Raw genomic sequence first — 27175 nt, forward strand, 5'->3', positions numbered from 1 at the left:
GCCCGGCTAGTTTTTTGTATTTTTTAGTAGAGACGGGGTTTCACCATGTTAGCCAGGATGGTCTCGATCTCCTGACCTCGTGATCCGCCCGTCTCGGCCTCCCAAAGTGCTGGGATTACAGGCGTGAGCCACCGCGCCCGGCCCTGATTCTTTTTGTATACAAGTGATTTTACCATGTCAGTGATTTCTAAAGACTTCATAATGAATAGTAATAAATCTTCTAACAGAGAAAACAAAACAAAAAAAAAACCTGGCTGGGCACAGTGGCTCACACCTGTAATCGCAGCACTTTGGGAGGCCAAGGCAGCTGGAACACCTGAGGTCAGGAGTTTGAGACCAGCCTGACCAACATGAAGAAACCCCGTCTCTACCAAAAATACAAAATTAATCGGGCATGGTGGCACATGCCTGTAATCCTAGCTACTCAGGAGGCTGAGGCAGGAAAATTGCTTGAACCCGGGAGGTTGAGGTTGCGGTGAGCTGAGATCGTGCCATTGCACTCCAACCTGGGCAACAAGAGTGAAACTCTGTCTCAAAAAAAAAAAAACAAACTTCGATGGTACATATAAAGCAGCCTGTATGAGAGGAGTTATAGGTAAAAGGTGCTATTAAAATTTGAAAAATCTGCTTCTTACTGAGAAAAGGAAATTTACCTTCTTCAAGTTCTAGACCCATCTGTTTTACGCATCTTTGTCCTTTTTTCTCCATTCTTTTTTTTTTTTTTTTTTTTTGGCGGAGTTTTGCTCTGTTGCCCAGGCTGGAGTACAGTGGCATGATCTCGGCTCACTGCAGCCTCCACCTCCTGGGTTCAAGCAGTTCTCCTGTCTCAGCCTCCCAAGTAGCTGGGATTACAGGCACCGCCACCACACTCAACTAACTTGTGTTTTTTTAGTAGAGATGAGGTTTCACCACTTTGGCCAGGCTGGTCTTGAACTCCTGACCTCAGGTGATCCACCCTTGGCCTCCCAAAGTGCTGGGATTACAGGCATGAGCCACTGTGCCTGGCCCATTCTTTTTTTTTTTTTTTTCCCCTTTTCTTTTTGAGACAGAGTCTCACTCTGTCACTCAGGCTGGAGTGCAATGGTGTGATCTGGGCTCACTGCAAGCTCTGCCTCCCAGGTTCACGCCATTCTCCTACCTCAGCCTCCCAAGTAGCAGGGACTACAGGCGGCCTCCACCACGCTTGGCTAATTTTTTGTATTTTTAGTAGAGACGGGGTTTCACTGTGTCAGCCAGGATGGTTTCAATCTCCTGACCTCGTGAACCACCCGCCTCAGCCTCCCAAAGTGCTGGGATTACAGATGTGAGCCACTGTGCCCAGCCTCCCATTCTTTTATTCCGCCTTCTCTATTTGTTTTGTATCAGTTCCATTAGGCTCATCTTTGGTGTGGGTATGCAAAAATGTTCTGTCTCCACAGATATGTGTTTGTGTGTATGTATATATACATTCACATTAATATATACAAATATATATTTAATTATATATTTATAAAACACGTATTATATACTTTATAAAATGTAATTATTTATTTTATATGAATATTAAATACATAGTTCATATTTTCCACTATGTTTTATTTTTATGCAGAGTGTGTGTGTGTGTGTATATGTGTGTATTTATTTTCAGGGATCTACTGATTCCCATCCCATGATGTTGGAACATACTATTTTAATGTGAGAAATGAAAATAATGCTACTTAGCCATTAAACTAAAGAGTTTAGATTTAAGATAAAGCATGAAGATGAAAGATAGTGCAAAACATTTTGCCAACCTTGACTGAAAATTACCTTGATTAAACGTAGCATATGTTTAAAGTAATACTTTTTTACATTATCCTAGAAATTCAGTGACTCTTTCACTGTTCAATCTAATGTATGAAGTTCCCTGTTAACATGCATACACGTCTCACCCTGCTGAGAGTAGACAAGTGAGTGCTTCTTACAACATCAACGGGCAGTTTTCTGAAAGTCATGAGTTCTCACCTTTAAAACTGTCAAAATGAAGCTCTCTTTTATACCTATAAAACTCAATATTGCTTGTCCTTCCTTAGGTAATAGTCCTTTGTGTATTCTAGAAATTGGGGGTTAGTAAGATACAAAGCTATAAAATTGGTTTGATGTTAGGTTTTTGAGGTCGTGGAAAACCATTCTAAAATGTTTAGATTTGTTCATTAGGCATTTGAGTGCCATTGAATATTTTGATTGAATTGATTGAATAACTGGATTATTCTGAACTAAAACTTTTAAGAAGCTGTATTTGGTAGGGTGGTAATGTATAGGATCAAATTCACTGAAGAGAAGCTGAAGCTGGAAGACCAGCTAACTTTTTACTATACTATTTTGAGGGATGGAAGCAGAATGAAAATTAATGTACATGGTTGCACTTTTTTTTATTTTTTATTTTTCCTGTTGTTTCTTTCAGGATCCTCTTGTTCATTTATCAGAAGATGTGATAGCAAGAACTTACAACATTTTTGCTATTATGTTTCGGTATGCAGTAGAAATATTAACCTGGGAAAAAGAAAGTGAATTGCCAGCAGATTTAGAGATGGTGTAAGTATAACCTGTTTATTCTTTGTGTATGAAGAACTGCTAAATTTTAACTTTAACACAGCTAGTATAGGGCATAGTCATTTTTTAATAATGAGTTTTTAGCAGAACAATAACTTTGATTTTGTAGTTTTAAAACATGTGATCCATTTAATTGGTGGAGGTTTCTCCCTGTTTGGTTGGCTGGTTGGTTGATTAGTTGGTTTGTAGCCAGATTTAAGCTTTATCATAGCTCTAGGACTGGTTTCAGGCATAACCAGTTTTCTCTTTGATTGTATGATAAAATGATAGATTACAACTTTACTTTTTGTTTTGTTATATGTTAATATCATTAGGGAATGAACTCTTTGATATAAATGAGGTTTCTGGTTTGAATAAATGCTCAAATTCAATTTTAATCATTTTGATTCTGACTTTTAATAAAATGTATTCCACACTGTGCTTTTTTAGTGTACATCTGCCATTTTTACTTAAATTATTGAGGTTACAAACTTGTGACCAGAGAACTGGATTCTGCCACAGATATATTAAGATTAGGGCTTTATTTTTCTTGTTAGTGTGCTTGTCTCAAACAACCTTCTTTCTTGCTTAGAAGTAAGACCAAGCTTGTTGGAATTAGTCATAGTTTAGAATGAATACAAGCTGGAATGAGGATCTGAGGGACATTGGTGCTATTTTTTTTTTTTTTTTTTTTTTTTTTGCTTTCTCAATTGTGTTTCAGATAAGTTGTAGGTTAAGTGTTTTCTAATAAAATGAGTTGACTATACCTTTTTGGAAATGATGAAAATGACTTAGTACCTCATGATTTTTACTATAGTATTGTTGTTGTATAGTATACTGTAGTATACTGTAGTATCCTAGTCCAAATTAATTTCATTTGGGGACAGCATGGCCTCCTAACTGGACTGCCATGTACATTCTTACCCCTTACAATTCATTCTCTACACTGCAGCCGAAGTGAACTTTAAGACGATTCTGATTATATCTCCTATCTCAAATTTTTGATTGTCCTTAGAATGGCAAAAATCAAAATACAAGCTGGCTTGGCACAATGGCTCATGCCTGTGATCCTAGCACTTTGGGAGGCCAAGGCAGGTAGATCATTTGAGCCCAGGAGTTGGAGACCAGCCTAGTAAGACCCCGTCTCTACAAAAACTTAAAAAATTAGCTGGGCAGAGTGGTGTATGCCTGTAGTCCTAGCTATTCGTGAGGCAGGAGGATCCATCGAACCTGGGTCGTTGAGGCTGCAGTGAGCCGTGTTGTGCCACTGCACTCCAGCCTGGGCAACAGACCGTATCTCAGAACAAACTAAAAAAACCATTATAAGCTGTTCAAGATTTCTTTCTCCAGACCAGACTAATGTCATACTAATCTCCCCCTTCTTCCTTGTGCTCCATCTCCCAGTGTTTACCTTTGCCACCTTAGCACCTTTGCTTTCACCTTCCTCTGGCCCATGGTTTCTCAACCTTGGCACTATTGGAATTAGGGGCCAGATTAATTTTTTGTTATGGGGGCTGTCTGGTGAATTGCAAGATATTTAGCAACATCCCTGGCGTCTACCCACTAGATGCCAGCAGCACCCCAGGCCCCAGTCTTGACAACCAGAATTGTCTCCAGATGTTGCCAAATGGTCAACTATGAGAGATGGAGGGGAATTTCCCCCAGTTGAGAGCTGCTGATAGCCAATTCTGACTTTGGTCCTCAGATTACTTCTCCAAGAGTTCTCTGAGCTCCCAGGCCTGTTATACCCTGCTCTACCTTCTATTCTTGATAAAAACCTGTTTATACAGAGTCATATGTGCAATATGTATTTTGCCCACCAGACTGTAGTATCATAGAGCATGGGACCACAGGTGAATTCTTTACAGATATGTGTTCAGTACCTAGCACATCACATAGGACAAAGTAGTCTCTTAATAAGTCAGCCTGGAGCAAGATAATAGGCAAATAGATAATTGATATATCATTAATATTTTATCCCACAGAGAGAAGAGTGACACCTACTATTGCATGCTGTTTAATGATGAGGTTCACACCTATGAACAAGTTATTTATACTCTTCAGAAAGCTGTTAACTGTACACAAAAAGAAGCTATTGGTTTTGCAACTACAGTAGATCGAGATGTAAGTAAATTTACCATGTTGATAATAAATTGAATTTTTTTTCTTAAAATTTCATTTGTCATGCCTGTAATCCCAGCACTTTGGGAGGCTGAGACGGGCAGATCACAAAGTCAGGAGTTCGAGAACAGCCTGACTAACATGGTGAAACCCCGTCTTTACTAAAAATACAAAAATTAGCCAGGTGTGGTGGCATGCGCCTGCAATCCCAGCTACTCAGGAGGCTGAGGCAGGAGAATCGCTTGAACCTAGGAGGCAGAGGTTGCAATGAGCCAAGATTGCACCATTGCACTCCAGCCTGGGCGACAGAGGGAGACTCCATCTCAAAAAAAAAAAAAAAAAATTTCATTTGAATATTGGCCCAAATGTATGTTGGGTATAACTATAAGCTATCGCCAGATAGAAAGTTTAAGAGGACATAGTTATGAAAATGGAAATTGTAGATGTCTAGAAGAATAAATGTTTTGTTCAAGGAAGTATATTAATGGCTTGGAAAAGTTAGCATAACTTTGAAGGAAACTTTTAACTTATTTATCAATGAGTAGTATGAACATTGTAAATATTGAAAATTGATCAAGGCCGGGCACGGTGGCTCAAGCCTGTAATCCCAGCACTTTGGGAGGCCGAGGCAGGCGGATCACAAGGTCAGGAGATCGAGACCATCCTGGCTAACATGGTGAAACCCCGTCTCTACTTAAAAAAAATACAAAAAAACTAGCCGGGCCATGGTGGCAGGCACCCGTAGTCCCAGCTACTCGGGAGGCTGAGGCAGGAGAATGGCGTAAACCCGGGAGGCAGAGCTTGCAGTGAGCCAAGACCCGGCCAGTGCACTCCAGCCTGGGTGACAGAGCGAGACTCCGTCTCAAAAAAAAAAAAAAAAAAGAAAAAAAAAGAAAATTGATCAGAGTTGTTATATGCTTAAACATGTTTGTTTACTGGTTTAAAAGTTATTAATATTGAATACAATATTTTTATAGCTTAATTTTAAATATCTTTATTTACAGGGGCGTAGGTCTGTTCGATATGGAGACTTCCAGTATTGTGAGCAAGCAAAATCAGTAATTGTGGTAAGTAATTTTAAAACATGCCTATATTATTTTTATTAGTTTAAAACTAGCTTCAAATTTCAGCATTTATGAACATGTCTTTCTGCTTTCTCGAATGAAGATCAATGTTAACCAAAAACTGTTTAAAGATAATGTTCCTTAAATATTGCATTATTGTTTTATCTAGTTTAAAGCTGTGTAGGATTGATACAGGAAATGAGTATTTAGATAAGATATATTCCATTTCTCCATCAAAGCAGTCTTAGAATGTTTTTTGCTTTTTGTTTTGTTTTTAATTAGTAGAATGTTCTGTTACTTTTTAGAAATTAAAGTGGCCTTAAGCATCAAGATTATAATGCAAGCAAAGTTGTTTCTTGGTACCTTATGGCAAAATATGTTCCATATCCTCATAGCAATTAGTGTATCATCTTTCTAAAAGCAAACTATTCTCCACATTTGGATTTATTTTTAGAAATTAGAATTTATTTTTCACCACTCCATGTAACTGAATTTTATGTAAATATTCTTTTTAAAAAATAATTGTATCTATCTTTTTTTTTTCCCCCCCTCGAGGAGTCTCTGTTGCCCAGGCTGGAGTGCAGTGGTACAATCTCGGCTCACTGCAACTTCCTCCGCCTTCTGGGTTCAAGTGATTCTGCCTCAGCCTTCTAAGTAACTGGGATTACAGGTGCGCATAGCCATACCCAGCTAATTTTTGTATCTCTAGTAGAGATGGGGTTTCACCGTGTTGTCCAGGCTGGTCTCAAACTCCTGGGCTCAAGTGATCCACCTGCCTCAGACTCCCAAAGTGTTGGGATTACAGGTGTAAGCCACCACACCCGGCCTCAAATTTTAAATACATAAAGTAGTATGGAGGCCCCTGTATTATCATTTTGTTGCTGTTGTTGTTGTTGTTGTTGTTGTTGTTTGAGACAGAGTCTTTCTCTGTCACCTAGGCTGGAGTTTAGTGGCATGATCTCCGCTCACTGCAACCTCTGCCTCCTGGGTTCAAGCAATTCTTGTGCCTCAGCCTCCTGAGTAGCTGGGACTACAGGCATGTGCCATCACTCCTGGCTATTTGTTTTTTGGGGTTTTTTTTGTATTTTTGGTAGAGAAGGGGTTTCCCCCATTATCCTTTCTCCTTCCCTAGCAATAATTACTTAACTTACTTTTTTCATTCTTGTGCATTCCTTTATATTTCATATATTAAATATCCATCAACATTATATAGATTGATTTGGGGGTCTTTAAACATTATATAACAAAATACATACTGAATGTATTACACTGCAGCTTGCCTTTTCAGTGTTGTTTTTAGGTTTATCTGTGTTGATACACGTTGCTGCAGTTCATTCATTTTTTTAAACATTGTATAGTATTTCATGATGATTATACCACAATTTATTCTCCTGTTGATAGACAATTAGGATGTTTTCAGTTTTTTGCTGTGACAAATACTCCTGCTATGGGCATTGTTTTGTCTCCTTTTTGCATAGATGCAAAAGTTTCCCTACAGTATATACCAAGAAATGGAATTTCTGAGTTTTTAGGGTATGGACATTCTCAGCTTTACTAGATTTTGCCTAGTTCATCTCCAAAACTGTGGTACCAGTATACTTTCCCACCAGCAGTGTATGAGAGCGCCCGTTTCTCCACATCTTTGTTAAAACTATATACTGTCAAGTTTTTAAATTTTGCCAATCTGGGCCAGACACTGTGGCTCACACCTGTAATCCTGTAATCCTAGCACTTTGGAAAGCAGAAAGCAGAGACAAGAGGATCACTTGAGGCCAAGAGTTTGGGACCAGCCTGGGCAACAGAGGAAGACCCTGACTCTACAAAAAAAAAATTGAAAAATTAGCCAGGCATGATGGTGCACACATGTAGTCCTAACTGCTCAGGAGGCTGAGGTAGAAGGATTGCCTGAGCCCAGGAGTCCAAGGGTATAGTGAGCTTTGTACACGAGTGCACTCTAGCTTGGGTGACAGAACAAGATCTTGTGTTAAGCAAAAAAAAAAAAAAAAAGTTGCCAATCTGATGTGTGTGAAATTTCATCAAATTTGCATTTTCCTTGATTTTTAAATATCTTGTATTTATTCTATTGGTCATTTAAGTTTTCTTTTTGGCAAATTTCCTATTCATATTCTTATTTTTTCTGTTGGATTGTCCTTTTCTTACTCATTTAAGTTTGTTGCAGTGCCTTTCATTGAGCAAAAACTTTAAATTTTAATGTAGCAAAAGATATATTTTTATTTATAATTTGTATGTTTTGTGTCTTATTTAAGAAATTCTTCCTTAATGTTTCAGCATATTCAATTTAATAATATATCAGAAACTGTACTTACAGATTATCAAGTAGGGAACAAACAATAAAATAGAAAATGGGCAAAGGATATGAAAAGACAGATCATAACAGAAAATCTAGCTGGTCAATATACATGAAGTTAGGGTGATAAAATATCTTGCAGAGATGCAGAGACTAGGAATACGTGCTTAACAATAAATTGCTGCATTTGAGGAAAATGATCTAGTAACATGTTAAAGCTTTACCTCACCTAGGAATTTATCTCATAGAAATACAAGTACCAGTAAGTGTGTACACAGTGTGTTCAGTACAGTACTGCTTTTTTTGTAGTCACAGAGGACTGGAAACAGAGAAGATGAATACCCTTCTCTGAAGGATGTTTTAATAAGTCCACACCACAGAAAATTATGCAGTCGTTAACAGAAAAAAATCAATGAAAGCTAAGATGCACAAAAGCATGTGTAGTATTTGATTTTCATAAGTCAAACTAACAAATCTTTAGAAATGTATTTAATATGTGTATTTAAATATGTGTAAATGGAGAACATATACAAAAACTTACTGTGTTAATGTATGTCATAGAGAACGGATGGACAGAGAGTAAAAGGACGATCCAAAAATAAAAAGGGGTAAACACATTCTTTAAAAAGTGCTGGCCAAGCACGTCGGCTCACTCCTGTAATCCCAGCATTTTGGGAGGCCAAGGCAGGCAGATTGCTTAAGCCCAAGAGTTTGAGACCAGCCTAAGCAACATGACAAAATCCCATTTCTACAAAAAAAATAAATAAAAATAACAAAAGTTAGCCAGGCGTGGTGGCGCATGCCTGTAGTCCCAACTATTTGGGAAGCTAAGGTAAGAGGATTGCTTGAGCCCGGGAGGTCGAGGCTGCAGTGAGCTGTTATGACGCCATTGCATTCCAGCCTGGGCAACAGAGTGAAACCCTGTTTAAAAAAAAAAAAAAAAGATGCTGATAGACTTGAATAGACATTTCTCCAGAGCAGATATACAGGCAGCTAAGATACCACCTCACACCTATTAGGATGGCTTCTGTCAAATAATAAATAAACAAGGATAGGCATGCACCTATAGTCTCAGCTACTCTAGAGGCTGAGGCAGGAGGATTGCTTGAGCCCGGGAGTTCAAGGCTGTAGTATGTGATGATGGTACCTGTGAATAGCCTCTACACTCCATCCTAGGCAACATGGCAAAACTCTGTCTCTAAGGGAAAAAAAGTGTTGGCAAGGATATGGAGAAATTAAAACCTTTGTGCACTACTTGTAGGAAGGTAAAACGGTATAGCCACTGTGGAAAACAGTCCAGCAATTCCTCAAAAAATTAAAAATAGAATTACCATGTGATCCAGCAATTTTGCTTCTGGGTATATTTTTGTAAAATAATTGAAAACAGGTTTCAAAGAGATATTTTACACTCCTGTTCAAGCACCATAATTCACAATAGCCAAAAGGTAGAAGCAACCCAAGTGTCTGCTAATGAAGGAATGGAGAAACAAAATGTGGTATATACATGCAATGGTATATTAGTCTTTTTTTTTTTTTTTTTTTTTTTTTTTTGAGACAGAGTCTCGCTCTGTCGCCCAGGCTGGAGTGCAGTGGCCAGATCTCAGCTCACTGCAAGCTCCGCCTCCCGGGTTTACGCCATTCTCCTGCCTCAGCCTCCCGAGTAGCTGGGACTACAGGCGCCCGCCACCTCGCCCGGCTAGTTTTTTGTATTTTTTTAGTAGAGACGGGGTTTCACCGTGTTAGCCAGGATGGTCTCGATCTCCTGACCTCGTGATCCACCCGTCTCGGCCTCCCAAAGTGCTGGGATTACAGGCTTGAGCCACCGCGCCCGGCTATTAGTCTTAAAAAGGAAGGAAGTTCTGATACATGCTACAACATGATTGGATCTTGAGAACATTATGCTAAGTGAAATAAACTGGTAACAAAAAGATAAATACCGTATGATTCTACTTATATGACCTACCTAGCATTGTCATATCCAAAGACACAGAAAGAGGCAGAATGGTGGTTGCTAGGTGCTAGGGGAAGAAAGTAGCAGGGACTTGCTCTTTATTAGGTATTATGTAGAGTTTCACTTTTACAAGATAAAGAGTTCTGGGGACTAGTTTCACAACAGTATGAATGTACTTAATACCAAACTGTACACATAAAAATGGCTAAGATGAAAGTTTTATATGTATTTTACCTTTTTTTTTTTTTGAGACAGAGTTTCACTCTTGTTGCCCAGGCTGCAGTGCAATGGTGCAATCTCGGCTCACTGCAAGCTTCACCTCCCAAGTTCAAATGATTCTCCTGCCTCAGCCTCCCAAGTAGCTGGGATTACAGGCATGTTCCACCACACCCGGCTAATTTTTGTATTTTTAGTAGAGACGGGATTTCACCATGTTGGTCAGGCTGGTCTCAAACTCCTGACCTCAGGTGATCTGCCTGCCTCAGCCTCCCAAAGTGCTGGGATTACAGATGTGAGCTACCGTGCCCAGCTATGATTTAAAAAAAAAAAAAGTTCATAACATGGGCTGGGCACAGTGGTTCATGCCTGTAATCCCAGCACTTTGGGAGGCTGAGGAAGGCAAATCATGAGGTCAAGAGATCGAGACCATCCTGGCCAACATGATGAAACCCTGTGTCTACTAAAAATACAAAAACTAGCCAGGCATGATGGTGCGCACCTGTAGTCCCAGCTACTCAGGAAGCTGAGGCAGAAGAATAGCTTGAAACTGGGAGGCAGAGGTTGCAGTGAGCAGAGATCGCACCACTGCACTCCAGCCTGGTGACAGAGTGAGACTCCGTCTCAAGAAAAAAAAAGTTGATAGCATCACATCTATGCAATAAATTATTTAAATAAGTACATAATTACGTTAAGAAATTAAAGCCATAAAGCAAGCTAAAACATAAAACATTTAAATCATTTATTATTGGTACAGCAGATTTTCAAATATAGGACTAAAGATTCAGATTACTGGCCAGGTGCAGTGGCTCACACCTGTAATCCCAACACTTTAGGAGACTGAGGCAAGTGGATCACTTGAGGTCAGGGATCAAGACCAGCCTGGCCAACATAGTGAAACTTGTCTCTACTAAAAATACAACAGTTACCCAGGTGTCATGGCGCGCATCTGTAGTCCCAGCTGCTTGGGAGGCTGAGGGCAGGAGAATCGCTTGGACCCAAGAGGCAGAGGTTGCGGTGAGCCAAGATTGCACCACTGCACTCCAGCCTGGGTGACAGAGCGAGACTCCGCCTCAAAAAAAGGAAAAAAAAAAAAAAGATTCAGATTACTCATAAACTAGTGGAACCTTCATGTTTTTTTTGTATGAATCCTAAGATTTCCTCTAGAAAATTAGGATCCGAATCAAATAAGGCAAGGAGAATGGTGATTTTCTTACATCCATGAAAAATTCTGTGATGATGATGGTGTGGTTATATTAAGTAAAAATAATAACTTTGTTCTGCCAATAGAATAGCTTTTTAAGTTAATTTTTAAATGTTGCCATTTCTTTTTAAGAGAAATACCAGTAGACAGACAAAGCCACTCAAAGTTCAAGTTATGCATTCGTCTATCGTCGCACATCAGAATTTTGGTTTGAAACTTTTGTCTTGGCTGGGAAGTATTATTGGATATTCAGGTAGGTTCATAAAAGTTCATGCCAATTGTCTATTAAAAATGAGCTCAATAGACCCTTGCAAAACTGTTTTGGAAAAAATGTCAACTGGAATAATTTCCTGCTTTAATTTTACATTTTAAAATACCATTTCAAAATATCTTTATGCAAGAAAAAATCCTATGTTTAACAAATTTTGTCATACTGGATATTTTTTATATGCACACAAAGGATTCTCTATTCAAATAAATGCAGGAAACATTGGTTTAAACAATTGTAAAGGACATTAATATGCTAATACAATGCAATGTACATTTCACAAACTTTTTTTTTTTTTTAACTTTTTTTAGTGGAGCATTTTGCAGAACTCTTCTACTGAGTAAGCTGGAAAAATGCTGCTGTAAATAACCTAAGTGATTAGCTGTTTAAATGATAAAACACTAATGTTGATTTCTTTGTTTTGATTCCTACAACTTTTGGTTACCAATAACTTGCAACTCTGAAAGTTTGCAAATTGGAAGTTACCAATTTGTGTTTTAAAAAAAAATTTCCACTGGGTGCCATGGCTCATGCCTGTAATTCTAGCACTTTGGGAGGCCAGGGCGGGTGGATAACCTGAGGTCAGGAGTTCAAGACCAGCCTGGCCAACATGGCAGAACTCTACTAAAAATACAAAAATTAGCTGGGCATGGTGGCATGCACCTGTAATCCCAGCTACTCAGGAGGCTGAGGCAGGAGAATCACTTGAACCCGGGAAGCAGAGGTTGCAGTGAGCCAACATCATGCCGCTTCACTCCATCCTGGGAAAAAGAGTGAAACTTTGTCTCAAAAAAAAAAAAAAACTTCCAGGGTCTAGAAATTCAATCATTTTTCTTTATGTAATGGTAAGAATTAAGAATCCTCATATCCGCAGCCAAAAATACAAGCCTGGTGTGTAACAGTAAAGTGTAAAACAGAGATCAATATAAGCTGTTATGCTGTTCTTCAGGCAAGACTGTGGATAAGTGACATTCAGATGTTTACTGTAAAGAAAAATTTGAATACATTTGTTTTGAAGGGCTTTTAAAAAAGAACATTACTACACAGAACTGAGAGTTGAAAATACGGAGGTGTGGAAGATTAAGAGAACGTGTTTACTTTAAAAGATAATTTGTAAGTTATCTTTCCAGGCCAGCACGGTGGCCCGCTCCTCTAGTCACAACTCTCTGGGAGGCTGAGGTGGGAGGATCCCTCGAGCCCAGGAGTTCATAGACCAGCCTGGGTAATATAGGGAGACCCCGTCTCTATCTAAAATTTTTTTTAAAAGAAAATAAACAAATATCTTTCCAATTATTTTTCTTAGCCCCATATTCTTTATTTTGGTATTTTCCATTGGATACCTGCATGCCAAGTGTTGTGCCACAGTATTAATGAAGAGTATAATGGAAGTAATGTCCTGCTGAAAATTTTCTTTGAGATATTTATCAATAATTTATATATTCCTATTTAATACTTACATAGGTCTTCTCTTTAGCCTTTTAAAGGATTTCTGTTTGACAGCTTTTATAATTAAAAGTTATTCCATTTTTTAATTTTTTATTATTTTGCATGCTTGAAAAAGATGAAAACAGTGATTTAAATTATAAAGTATGGGACCAGGCGCAGTGGCTCACGTCTGTAATCCCAGCACTTTGAGAGGCCAAGGAAAGTGGATCACTTGAGCCCAAGAGTTCAGACCAGCCTGTCCAACATGGTGTGAAACCCTGTCTATACTAAAAATACAAAATTTAGTCAGGTGTGGTGGCGCATGCCTGTAATCCCAGGCATATGTGTGTATATATATGTGTGTGTGTGTATATATATGTATGTATGGAACAAGTTAAAGTTTTGGTTATTTTAATGCTTATATTAATATTTGAAGAACATTTCTAAAGTTTACATTTAAAAGGTTGTAGTAATGTGTTTTCCAGGGTCTCTCACATGGCAAGTCCACAATAAGTTTTTGTTTAATGAATGAAGCATTTTTTATGAAACATTAATAAAATGTACTGGTATATATTATAGTGCAGAAGTCATGCATTCCTCCTTTTAAATGGTAGCATGTTTTATATTTCAGTTATGGAATGTATAACACTTTTACTGTAATCTGATTTAATTAGTGCTTGAAGAACAATATTAAGTGGTTTTTGGATGTTTTTCTCTTTAATTAAATTCATTAAAGCACAAGAGATTATTGCCTTTATGACAGGCATATGTTTTGACATCCAGGAGTAGTAGTGTGTGATGTGAGATTTGAAATTCATTTCCTTTTTGTTAAAATATTAATAAAACTGTTAACATGTTTGCTTTTTCTGAATAAATTTGACCTTTAATAAAACACTTAAAACTGTACAGATCCATTTGAACATCTACTAAAATGTCACTTTAATATTTGAAGTTGCTATCTCATTACTATTTTTCCTTCTATTTAAAGATGGCCTTCGCCGGATTTTATGTCAAGTTGGTTTGCAGGAAGGGCCAGATGGTGAAAACTCTTCTCTAGTGGACAGACTGATGCTTAGTGATTCCAAATTATGGAAAGGTGAATCTTTTAACTACTTTTAAGGTGTGGAGGAACCTATATAACTAATTGGGATGTGAAACTTTATCATTTGGGAAGATGTTTAATAAATGTATTTTTACTTTTTAAAATTAGCATTGCAGTCTTAGTCTTTGAAAAATATAGATTTGGTGGGGGAGGGGTCCATAATCCAACTTTAATGGACTTTATATTTTGTTACAGAATTATGTTTAGAAAATTTGGTTTTATAAACATTGCAAATATTTTGTGCTAAGGAAAACAGGTATTTTGCTCCTTTTTTGAAGGGATAGGATCTCACTCTGTTGCCCAGGCTGGAGTGCAGTGGCATGATCATTGATCACTGCAGCCTCAAACTCTTGGGCTCAAGCAATTCTCCCTTCTCAGGCTCTCTCGTAGCTGGGACTACACGTGCATACCACCATATATGGCTTACTTTTGTTTTTGAGGCTTAAAATACAAGCCATTCTCAGTGGTGTGTGCCTGTAGTCCCAGCTACACAAGAGGCTGAGGCAAGAGGATCACTTGAGCTAGGAGTTTGAGTTCAGCCTGAGCAACAAAGCAAGACCCTATCTCTTTTAAAAAAAAAAAAAAACTGTGTTGGCTGGGCATGGTGGTTCACACTTGTAATGCCAGCACTTCAGGAGGCTGAGGCAGGAGGATCGCGTGAGCCCAGGAGTTTAAGACCAGCCTGGGCAACGCAGCAAGATACTCTCAGAAGTTAAAAAGAAAAAAAAAAAAAAAAAAAACCCACTGTAGATCACATAAAACTTGAGAAATCTAATTGTTTGGCGTGTACATATCTTATACCATGATCTTTTTCTACAAGGTGCTAGGAGCGTATATCATCAGTTGTTCATGAGCAGTCTGCTTATGGATTTGAAATACAAGAAACTGTTTGCTGTTCGATTTGCAAAAGTAAGTGGCTTTTCAATTTTCAAAATAGGTTATATATAGAATAACTATGCCCATAATTATATCTAGGCTTCAAAAAATTAACATCTAATAGTAATATGTCAATATGTTGATATTAAATTCTAAGAAACTTAATAAATCTTTTCATTCTCTATCAATAGAATAAAATTATAGCAGTGAGACCTCTTGTTCATAACCTCCTGTGATAACATGAGTATCCATCTATTATGCAATGTTTATGAAATAATAAATGAAGAGTTTAAACCTATGCCATTGTGAATTGTGGTATATTTTCTATTAAAATTCATATAAGGAAACTAATCTCAATTTAAATGACATATATATAGATATGATTTAATAAATATATTTGTGCATTTTAAAATTAACATTGCAGTCTTAGTCTTTAAAAAAATTACAGATTTTTTTTTTGGGGGGGTGGGCATGATCCAAATTAAATAGCCTGTATATTTTGTTAGAAAATTATATTTAGAAAACTTTGATTTTATAAATAGATTGCAGCTATTTTGTGCTAAAGAAAACATGTATTTTGCTTTTTTTTTTTTTTTTTAAGAAACAAGGTCTCTTCAAAACTCTAGGTTATTGATATAGTTGAATTAAGTTCTCCCTTTTAGCAGCATGTGCGTAAGCTAGCTGCTTATTTTTTTGCATTCACCTGAATTAGGAAGTATATGAGAATCACTTGGAGAGCTCTTTCAAAATACATGTGTTGTGTTCCATTCTCAAATCTACTGAAACAGATCAGCCAAGAATGGGGGCCCAAGCGTGTATGCTTTGGAAGAGTCATCAGATGATTCTGATATGATGCAGAAGTAATGAAAGTCTGACTTCATCAGAAACAGTGTAATGCTGCTGAGGTTTAACTCTACCGGCGTGCAATGACACCTGGGAGCTTAGTAGCTGTTACTGCCTACTTGGGCTGGTAAACTGCCATTGTGCTTCAGAAGAAAGAATCAGTATTTGTACAGGATTCCACAGATTCCATAGTGAATCAATATCTATACAGGATTCTATTGGTAGAAATCATTCCAGTTATTGTTCTTATAGCAGTATTATCTTCTTGACTTCCTCCAGCACTGACTTTTCATTATAATCCTTAAACATTTGGTCAATGTGGATTAGAGGTGAATCTCCCCCTTGTTGTTTAGAATTACCAGCAGTTGCAGAGAGATTTTATGGAGGATGATCACGAGCGAGCAGTGTCGGTGACTGCTCTATCTGTCCAGTTCTTCACCGCACCTACTCTGGTGAGTAGTGCTTGCCTTTTCTTTGTAACTGATAGCTGGCACTCCTTGCCTTTTTTTGCCTTCTTAATAGAACTATGAGCGTTTGCAGAGTGATTATGTGACAGATGACCACGACAGAGAGTTTTCAGTCGCAGACCTCTCGGTTCAGATATTCACGGTTCCTTCACTTGTAAGTACTGAAAGACTAGAAGAACTTTCTTGTTTTCCATTAACAGAAGTAAAGCCTTAAAATAATAGAGAACTAAAGTCTGTATATTCCTGAAAAGAATAGTATTTTATTAATGGGTAATCAGACTTCAAACGCCTTCAACTATTCTTATACTAGAATATAACCTTGAATATCAAAGTAATCTGGTGGGGCGGGGGAAGTCATTTAGACTTAATTTATACTTTCTCTTCAGAGTAAAGGAGAGGGAAACAATCTGTAATTTCTCATAGTACTTCCCTGAGATTTTGAACTGATTAGTTCACATTAAGCCGATTGATTTCACAAATTATCCTTGACATTAGAATTAGACAGCATGTCGTACACTGTCTCACAATTTGAGAAGTCCTCCTCTCAGCTCCCTCCCAAAAGGGGAGATGTAGCTAAGGCAATTGAATCATGATGATTGGGTGGTCTTTTACTGAGCTTCACGAGTTGCCCATGAAGGCATCATTATGTTTTAGCTCTATATATATAATTAAAATTCATATTTAATTTGTTCAGCAAATGTAAGAAACACCTATTTATTGGGCACAGTTCTAGACTTTGAGAATGTAACAGTAAACAGTAACACATGTGACCCTTCCCTCATCAAACTTACATAGTGGGAAAGAGTTATATAAATAGTTAATCAGAATCACAATGAAAATTTGGTTGGTTCGAGAGATAATAACAAGAGACCTGACCTTTTCCCACAGTTCAGGGCTTCTCTAAGAAAGGTGCCTTTATGCAAGGGCATGAGGGAAGGTCCATGCAAAGGGACAAGCAATTGAGAAAACTAGGAGGAGTAGGGGAGCATTACCTCTATGGCAAATAGAGGAAAACGAGGACACTTGGAGATTCTTGAACCTGGAGTGAAACTGTTTAGGTTTAAGAGCATTTTATAGTTACTTTATTAATAAGGCATATTAAAAATAACTGAATTTTTTCCCATATTACTTATATGTTAAAGGATATATTCTAATACAGTGGAAGCTGTCTGGAGTCTGTTTACCCGTTAATAAGCTATTATGATAGGCCAAATTAAGGATTTTGCATTTTGTCTTAAGAACGTGAGAAGGCATTAAAGAGTTTTAAGTGGTATTTACATAATTACATTTGTGATTTTAAAAGATCATGCTGTCTGTAATTTGGAGAATAAATTTGGACGGGGATAAAAGTGAGTGTGGGAAACCTAATTAGATGCTAACGCAATGACCCAGGCAAAAACTGGTGGTAACTTGAACTGGGATGCTGAAAATGAATATGAATCATGAGGGATATTTTTAGGTGGTGAAATCTACAGAACTGGCTAAGTGGGTTGAGGGTTGTTAGACTTGCTGACGAATTGGATGTTGGATTTGAAGGAGGAATATAAGGATGATTCGAAAGTGTCTGGCTTGCCGCTGAGTAGATGTTGTGCCACTTGCTGAATGATTAGCATTTGTAAAGAGGGAAAGTGATGCTTTTAGTTTAGTCAGGGTTGAGTTCCAGAAGCCTCTGAGATGATCCTATGTGTTTTCGTATCTGTGCTTCCCTCCTCCATTGATCTTTTTGTCCATTTCCATGCCAGTACCACAGTTGTAATAATTATTTGTAGCTTAATATTCCATTTTGACATTTTAAATCCCATTTCATTTGATAGCTTAAATCTCCTTTATTATTTTCCAAAATGTTTTCGCTTATTCTTAGGCCTTTTTCAAAAAGATGAAATAAGGCCGGGCGCGGTGGCTCAAGCCTGTAATCCCAGCACTTTGGGAGGCCGAGACGGGTGGATCACGAGGTCAGGAGATCGAGACCATCCTGGCTAAAATGGTGAAACCCCGTCTCTACTAAAAAATACAAAAAACTAGCCGGGCGAGGTGGCGGACGCCTGTAGTCCCAGCTACTCCGGAGGCTGAGGCAGGAGAATGGCGTGAACCCAGGAGGCAGAGCTTGCAGTGAGCTGAGATCTGGCCACTGCACTCCAGCCTGGGCGACAGAGCAAGATTCCATCTCAAAAAAAAAAAAAAAAAAAGTTCTTGATCTGTCACTCAGGCTGGAGTGAGGTGGCATGATCACAGCTCACTGCAGCCTTGACCACCTGGGCTCAGGCAGTTCTCCAGCCTCAGCCTTCCAAGTAGCTGAGACCACAGATGCATGCCACCACACCCAGCTAGTCTTAACATTTTTAAATTAAGGTTATATGTTTTGTATTTTTGATGCTATAGTAAACTTTTTATATTTTTAAACAAGCTATGGTAGTATGTAGGAAAACTACTGATTTTTATATGTCCATCTTATATCTATCTGGTCTATCTGGATATATATGTATTCAGATTAAATAGGTTCTACCAAACTCTTTTCCATAATGGTTGAACCAATTCATACTTCTGTTAATAACGTATGAAAGTGATAGTTGCTCCACATCCTCACCAACACTTGGTTTTACCAGTCTTTTCAGATTTTATCTATTCTAGTGGGACATAGTGGTTTCTCATTATTTTAATTTGCATTCTTCTGATGATGATGAAGCTGAATTCCTTTTTATATGTTTATTGGCATTTGGATATACTCCTTTGTGAATCTTTGTTAAAGTTGTCCTTTGATTATCTATTGAGTTGTCTGCCTTTTTCTTACTGATTTGTCAGAGTTTTTCATAGATTCTGCATCCATACTCTTTGTTGGGTATATATACTACATATACTGTTTCCACTCTGTGTCTTGTCTTGTTTACTTCCTGAATATTAACTGTCTCCTTTTATTTATTTATTTAATTTATTTATTATTATTTTTTTAAGACAGAATCTCACTCTGTCCCCCAGGCTGGAGTGCAGTGGCATGATTTCAGCTCGGTGCAACCTCAGCCTCCCGAATAGCTGAGACTACATGCGTACCCAGCTAAGTTTTTGTAATTATTGTAGAGACGGGATTTCACTATGTTGGCCAGGCTAGTCTCGAACTCCTAGCCTCAAGTGATCCACCTGCCTCAGCCTCTCAAAGTGCTAGGATTACAGGCATGAGCCACTGCGCCCAGCCAGGTGTCTCTTAATAAGCCAGAATTCATAATTATAACATGTACTAATTTTGTCTTTTTTTTTTTTTTTTTTGAGACGGAGTCTCGCTCTGTCACCCAGGCTGTGGTGCAGTGGTGCGATCTCCGCTCACTGCAGCCTCCACCTCCTGGGTTCAAGCAATTCTCCTGCCTTGGCCTCCTGAGTAGCTGGGACTACAGTCATGTGTGACCATACCCGGCTAATTTTTTTGTGTGTATTTTTAGTAGAGATGGGGTTTCACTATGTTGGCCAGACTGGTCTCAAACTCCTGACCTCAGGTGATCCACCACACCTGGCCATACTTTTTGTATATGTTTAAACAATCTTTGTGTATCCCAGGGTCACAAAGATATTCTCCCATGTTTTCTAAAGGCTTGCCTTTCCCATTTAAATTCTCAATCCATCTATAATTCATTTTTGTGTATTGTATGAAGTAAGGTCTTGATTTTTTTCCCCCTACATAGTTATTCAGTTAACCTAGAAGTGTTTATTGAAGATATTTTTTCACCTGTTGCATTTCAGGAGCACCTTTGTCATAAATCAAGACCTTTATATGTGTGTGTCTGTCTTGTCTATCTTTGTGCCCCTGCTACACTGCCTTAATTATAGTAGTTTTGTGAGTCTCAGTATCTGATAGTTAAATCTTCCAGCTTTATTCCTCAGAGTGCCTTGGCCATTCTTTGTTGTTGTTGTTGTTGTTGTTGTTTTGAAATGGAGTTTTGTCGTTGTTGCCCAGGCTAGAGTGCAATGGTACGATCTCGGCTCACTGCAACCTCCGCCTCCCAGGTTCAAGCGATTCTCCTGCCTCAGCCTCCTGAGTAACTGGGATTACAGGGCATGCGCCACCACACCTGGCTAATTTTGTATTTTTAGTAGAGACGGGGTTTTGACATGTTGGTCAGGCTGGTCTCGAACTCCTGACCTCAGGTGATCCACCCGCCTCAGCCTCCCAAAGTGCTGAGATTACAGGCGTGAGCCACTGTGCCCGGCCAGCCTTGGCCATTCTTAATGCTTTGTATTTCTGTATGAATTTAGATTCAGCATATCAGCTTCCATACACACGAAGAAGCCTTCATATATTTTGATTGAGATTGAAATTAATCTCTCCATCAGTTTAGGAAGAATTGGTATCTTTACAATATTGAGTCTTCTGCCCCATGAACTTGATGTATTCCTTCATTCATTTAGTTTTTTAAAAAAATGTATTTCAATAATTTATAGTTTTCATTGTAGAGGGCTTCCCACTCTTCTTTTTTTTCTTTTTGAGATGGAGTCTTGCTCTGTCGCCCAGGCTAGAGCACGGTGGCACAATCTCGGCTCACTGCAACCTCTGCCTCCCAGGTTCAAGCAGTTCTGTCTCAGCCTCCCTAGTAGCTGGGATTATAGACACTCGCCACTGGCACGCCTGTCTAATTTTTGTATTTTTAGTAGATACAGGGTTTCACCATATTGATCAGGCTGGTCTCAAACTCCTGACCTCAGGTGATCCACCCACCTCAGTGTCCCAAAGTGCTGGGATTATAGGCATGAACCACTGCGCCTGGCCCCCATTCTTTTTTTGTTAGATTTATTTCTAGGTGCTTGGTTTTTTGGGGAGGGCAGGGAGACATTGTTTTTGTTTTTGTTGTTGTTGTTGTTTTTGTTTTTTTTGTTTTTTTTGTTTTTTTGAGGCAGAGCCACACTCTGTTCCCCCCGCTGGAGTGCAGTGGTGCAATCTTAGTTAACTGCAGCCTCCGCCTCCCGGGTTCCAGTGATTCTTCTGCCTCAGCTTCCCAAGTAGCTGGGATTACAGGTGCGTGCCACCACACTTGGCTAGTTTTTTGTATTTTTCATGAAGATGGTGTTCCACCATGTTGGCCAGGCTGGTCTCAAACTCCTGACCTCAGGTTATCTGCCCACCTCGGCCTCCGAAAGTGCTGGGATTACAGGCATGAGCCACTGCACCTGGCCTGTTTTTGGCTTTTGATGCCATGGGATAATTTTTTTTAACATTACTTTGTATTTGCTTATAGAAATACATTCATTTGTTTATATCAGCCATGTATCTAGCCACTTTTTCCACTTTCATTTATTCTAATGATTTATAGATTTTTTTTTTTTTTTTTTTTTTTTAAGATGGGGTCTGTGTTGCTCAGGCCATTCTCAAATTCCTGGGCTCAAGCTATCATCCTGCCTCAGCCTCCCAAAGTGCTAGGATTACAGGCATGAGCCACTGTGCCTAGCCAGTTTGTATATTCTTTTGGATTTTTCTGTGTACATAATCATATCACCTGTCATCCATGAATAATGGCAGTTTTAGTTCTTATTTCCAATATTTATATATTTTACTTCATCTTCTTTATTATACTGGCTGGGACCTCAACTACAGTGTTAAATACAAGTGGTAGATAAAAGCAGAAATCTTTGTCTCGTATCTGATCTCAGGGGGAAAACTTACTATTTTACCATAAAGTATGATGTTTTGCTTTGGAGTTTTGTTTGCTTGGTTTTTGTTTGATTGTTTGTAGATACTCTTTTATCAGATTAGAGAAATTTTCTCTATTCCTAGTTTGCTCTAAGGTGGTAGTGTTGTTTAAAAGAGGGAGCCTTGTCATATTGCCCAGCCTGCCCTCAAATTCCTGGTCTCAAGCAATCCTCCCGCCTCAGTCTCCCAAGTACCTGGGACTACAGGCACGTGCCCCTGAGCCCAGCTTGGTTTTTGTTTGGTTTTTGGTTTTTGGTTTTTTTTGAGACGGAGCCTCCCTCTGTGGCACAGGCTGGAGTGCGGTGGTGTGATCTCAGCTCTCTACAACCTCCGCCTTCCGGGTTCAAGCGATTCTCCTGCCTCAGCCTCCTGAGTAGCTGGGATTACAGGTGCGCACCACCACGCCCAGCTAATTTTTATATTTTTATTAGAGACGGGGTTTCACCATGTTGGTCAGGCTGGTGACCTCGTGATCAGGTCAGACTCCTGGCCTCGTGATCCACTCACCTTGGCCTCCCAAAGTGCTGGGATTAGAGGCGTGAGGCACTGCACCTGGCCGGTTTTTGTTTGTGTTAAATCACGAATATGTGTTTAATTTTCATGAATTCAGGAGTGGCATTGGATGGTATGATCAAGTGGTTTTTTTTCTCTTTTGTCTGTTAATAAGATTATTTAATTTTTTTCAAATGTTTTATTACTTTTGTGTTAAGGAAATAAACCAAACTTGGTTGTGGTTTGTTATCCTTTTTCTATATTGCTTGATTCTATTTGTGCACCCTTATTTGTGAGAGAGATTAAGTGATAATTTTCTTTCCTTGTTATAGCCTTTTGGGGTTTTGGTAGTAAGATTAAAGAGGACTCTAATTAAATTGGCAAATATATTCTGTTTTCTGGAAAATTTTATGTAAGATAGGTATTGCTTTTGTTGTTGTTGTTGTTGTTTTGTTTTGGTTTTTGAGACCAAGTCTCGCTCTAGCACACAGGCTGGAGTGCAGTGGTGCAATCTCAGCTCACTGCAGCCTCGACCTCCGTTGTGCAGGTGATCCGCCACAGCCTCCCAAGTAGCTGGGACTACAGGCATGCACTACCACACCTGGCTAATTTTTTTTTTAGTGTTTGTTGAGTTGGGGGTGGGTGTTGCTTTGTTGCCCAGGCTAGTCTTGAACTCCTGACCTCAAGTGATCCTTCCACCTTGGCCTCCCAAAGTGTTGGGATTACAGGTGTGAACCGCTTATTCCTTATTGCTTTTGTAATTGCCCAACAGATTCTTCCTGCCCACTGTACAGATAAAATAAATTCACTGAGACCACAGCATTGCTATACAGAGAGAGTTTAATTGACACGAGGCTGGCCACACCACTTGGGAGACAGAGTTTTTACTCAAAATCTCCCCCTGAAGGCTTGGAGGTTAGGGGTTTTCAAGTATAATTTGGTGAGCAGAAAACTAGGGAGTAGGTGATGTTGATTGGTTGAGGAGGGCATCATTAGGGTGTGTGCTGAGTCCACTTGTGGCTGAGGGTCAAAGGACTGGTTGAATCATGGATCACAAGTAATGCAAAAGTCTGAAAAGGCATCTCCAAAAGGTCACTCTTAGGTTCTACAATAGTGTTGTTATCTATAGGAGTAATTGTGGAAGTTATAAATCTTGTGATTGCTGGTTATCATTTAACTTACATTTTAGCATAATTCAGGCCCCTTTCATCATCTTAACCTTGTGGACTTTCATTAGTTTTATAAAGGCAGTTTCCTTTTGGAAAGGGCTATTATCTTCCTTGCTTTAAGGTTAAACTACAAATTAAATTTCTCCCAAAGTCAGTTTGGCCTACACCCCAGAATGACCAAGGACAGCTTGAAGGTTAGAAGCATGACGGAGTCAACTATATCAGATTTCTCTTACTGTCATAATTTTGCAAAGGCACTTTACCCACTTAAATATTTAGAAGAATTCTCCAGTGTAACCATTTAGGCCTCAAGATATCTTTCTGGAAATGATTTTATAGCCAGTTAAAAATTTTAATAGGACTATTCAGATTTTCTATTTCTTGTTTCTCTTCTAATAACATACGTTTTTTTCTTGGGAATTTGCTAATTTCATTTAAATTTCCATTTATATTAATTTAAATGACACCTAATATTTATCTTATTTTCTATTTAATACATTTCAGATCTGTAGGTCTTGTAGTATTTTTTGTAATCCTTTTTTAAATTTAAATTTTTCTGTTTTTCTTACCAGTCTTTCTAGAGATGTATACTGTTTTTTTTGAGACAGGGTCTCGCTTTGTCACCCAAGCTGGAGTGCAGTGGCATGATTTCAGCTCACTGCAATCTCTACCTCCCAGGTTCAAGCCGTTCTGGTGCCTCAGCCTCCCAAGTAGCTGGGACTACAGGCATGCACCACCACCTTGGGCTAATTTTTGTATTTTTAGTAGAGATGGAGTTTTGCCATCTTGACCAGGCTGGTGTCGAACTCCTGGCCTCATGTGATCTGCCTACCTCAGCCTCCCAAAGTGCTGGATTACAGGCGTAAGCCACCATGCCTGGCCTAGAGATGTATATGCTTATTAGTTTTTTCAAAGAACCAACCTTTAGTTGCATTGATTTATTTTTCCCCTTTTATACATTTGCTTTGTTTTATTATATTCTTTCCCTTTTCATATTTTCTTTAGATTTATTTTGCCATTCTTATGTAGTTTCTTTCCTTTCGTGACCACCAATGTAATTTCTTTATAGATTATTAGATCATTTACTTTGAACCTTTCTTCTTTTCGGATGATTTAAAGCTTAAGTTTCCATGTAAGCATAATTTTAACTGCATCTCACCATCTTGTTATGTGGCAAATGAGGGTCGTTTAGAAAGGTTTGTTTTGCAGGCCGGGCGCGGTGGCTCAAGCCTGTAATCCCAGCACTTTGGGAGGCCGAGACGGGCGGATCACGAGGTCAGGAGATCGAGACCATCCTGGCTGACACGGTGAAACCCCGTCTCTACTAAAAAATACAGAAAACTAGCCGGGCGAGGTGGCGGGCGCCTGTAGTCCCAGCTACTCGGGAAGCTGAGGCAGGAGAATGGCATGAACCCAGGAGGTGGAGCTTGCAGTGAGCTGAGATCCGGCCACTGCACTCCAGCCTGGGCGGCAGAGCGAGACTCCGTCTCAAAAAAAAAAAAAAAAAAAAAAAAAAAGAAAGGTTTGTTTTGCAAGTTCAGATGAACTTAGGTAATAAAGGATGCCCCTTGCCTTCCTGGAAAGTGAGAGGACACTTTACAGAAGGGAAATGTATGCTCTGTTTTTACAACTTTTCTTGCGTCTCCTATCATCAGTTGCCTTTGCTCAAAATAATCCTATGGGTGGCATATTCTGTAGGGATCAGCCCCACAGGTCGGTGGGTCGTCTCTGTGTGTGGAGACGAGAGATTGTAGAAATAAAGACACAAGACAAACAGATAAAAGAAAAGACAGCTGGGCCCGGGGGACCACTACCACCAAGACGCAGAGACCGGTTGTGACCCCGAATGCCTGGCTGCGCTGTTATTTATTGGATGCAAGGCAAAAGGGGCAGGGTAAGGAGTGTGAGTCATCTCCAGTGATAGGTAAGGTCATGTGGGTCACGTGTCCACTGGACAGGGGCCCTTCCCTGTTTGGCAGCTGAGGCAGAGAGAGAGGGAGAGAGAGAGACAGCTTACACCATTATTTCTGCACATCAGAGACTTCTAGTACTTTCACTAATTTTGCTACTGTTATCTAAAAGGCAGAGCCAGGTATGCAGCATGGAACACGAAGGCGGACTAGGAGTGTGACCACTGAAGCACAGCATCACAGGGAGACGGTTAGGCCTCCGGATAACTCCACAAGAGGTGGAGGAGTAGAGTCTTCTCTAAACTCCTCCGTGGAAAGGGAGACTCCCTTTCCCGGTCTGCTAAGTAGCGGGTGTTTTTCCTTGACACTGACACTACCGCTAGACCATGGTCTGCTTGGCAATGGGCGTCTTCCCAGACGCTGGCGTTACCGCTAGACCAAGGAACCCTCTGGTGGCCCTGTCTGGGCATAACAGAAGGCTCGCACTCTTGTCTTCTGGTCACTTCTCACTATGTCCCTTCAGCTCCTATCTCTGTATGGCCTGGTTTTCCCTAGGTTATAGTTGTAGAGCGAGGATTATTACAATACTGGAATAAAGAGTAATTGCTACAAACTAATGATTAACAATATTCATATATAATCATATCTATGATCTATATCTAGTATAACTATTCTTATTTTATATATTTTATTATACTGGAACAGCTCATGCCCTCGGTCTCTTGCCTCAGCACCTGGGTGGCTTGCCGCCCACAATATTCGAGTTCTCTTCAGCAGATAGAGTGAGGTGGATCACTTTAGTCCCGTCAAGGATTTAAATGTCTCCAGGTTGTTTTGACAAGACTCAGTCTTACCTGTACTTCATCCCCACCCCTGACACATAACTCCCTAAGGGTTCTCAATTGAGAGCCTGGAGTTCTTCCCTAGAATTCGAGTTCTTTCACTCTATAGGAACTTGAACACTAATCTTGCTTCCTTATGTAACTTCAGAATTTTGTAAATGTCTTTAGGGAAAAACTAGAAGAACGTTGAACTCAGTTCCCCCTGCTCTTTTTCTTACTGGGATTCTGGCCTCTCTAACACCCTGGGATGGCTATAGACTCAGCAAGTTTTTCTCCCTAAGAATAACAGTTCTGTACAGATTTTGTAACCACACAATGGGTTATCTTGCTCGCTGCCCAGAGAGAGCCGATTTATCAAGATGAGGGAATTGCAATGGAGAAAGTTTAGTACACAGAGAGCTGGCTAAGTGGGAGACCAAAGCTTTATTATTACTCAAATCAGCCACTCCAACAATTTAGAGCCTAGGTTTTTTTTTAAAGATGGTTTGTTGGGCAGCGGGGCTAGGAAATCCGGGATGCAGATTGATTGGGTCCAGGGTGGAATCACAGGGAGTTGAAACTGTCCACTTGTGCTGAGTCAGTTCCTAGGTGGGGGCCGTAAGACCAGATAAGCCAGTTTACCAGTCTGGGTGTCTCCAGCAGGTCCTTCAGAATGCAGGGCCTGAAAAATACCTCAAACACCAATCTTAGGTTTTACAA

At 39.4% G+C, this 27175-nt stretch overlaps 1 protein-coding gene across 23 annotated transcripts in view; it reads left to right on the forward strand.

Annotated features, from left to right (window-relative positions):
* UBR2 (ubiquitin protein ligase E3 component n-recognin 2) overlaps positions 1-27175 on the forward strand; it is a 128222-nt gene that overhangs the window by 35149 nt on the left and 65898 nt on the right. For 21 of the 23 annotated variants that reach the window (XR_002521554.2, XR_646009.4, XR_002521553.2 and 18 more), the window contains 7 exons: positions 2423-2553; positions 4536-4674; positions 5676-5738; positions 11547-11667; positions 14096-14203; positions 15030-15118; positions 16451-16549. Coding sequence is in view for 20 of the 23 variants with exons in the window: in XM_021937291.2 (XP_021792983.1) it covers positions 2423-2553; positions 4536-4674; positions 5676-5738; positions 11547-11667; positions 14096-14203; positions 15030-15118; positions 16451-16549 (750 nt within the window). In the remaining 3 variants the exon portion in view is untranslated. Of the gene's footprint in view, positions 1-2422; positions 2554-4535; positions 4675-5675; positions 5739-11546; positions 11668-14095; positions 14204-15029; positions 15119-16281; positions 16381-16450; positions 16550-27175 lie in introns of those variants that run through there. The other 2 variants (XM_003897600.4, XM_009205179.4) reach the window with 2 other exon arrangements.

Source organism: Papio anubis, chromosome 6 (assembly GCF_008728515.1).
Source record: "Papio anubis isolate 15944 chromosome 6, Panubis1.0, whole genome shotgun sequence".
NCBI lineage: Eukaryota > Metazoa > Chordata > Mammalia > Primates > Cercopithecidae > Papio > Papio anubis.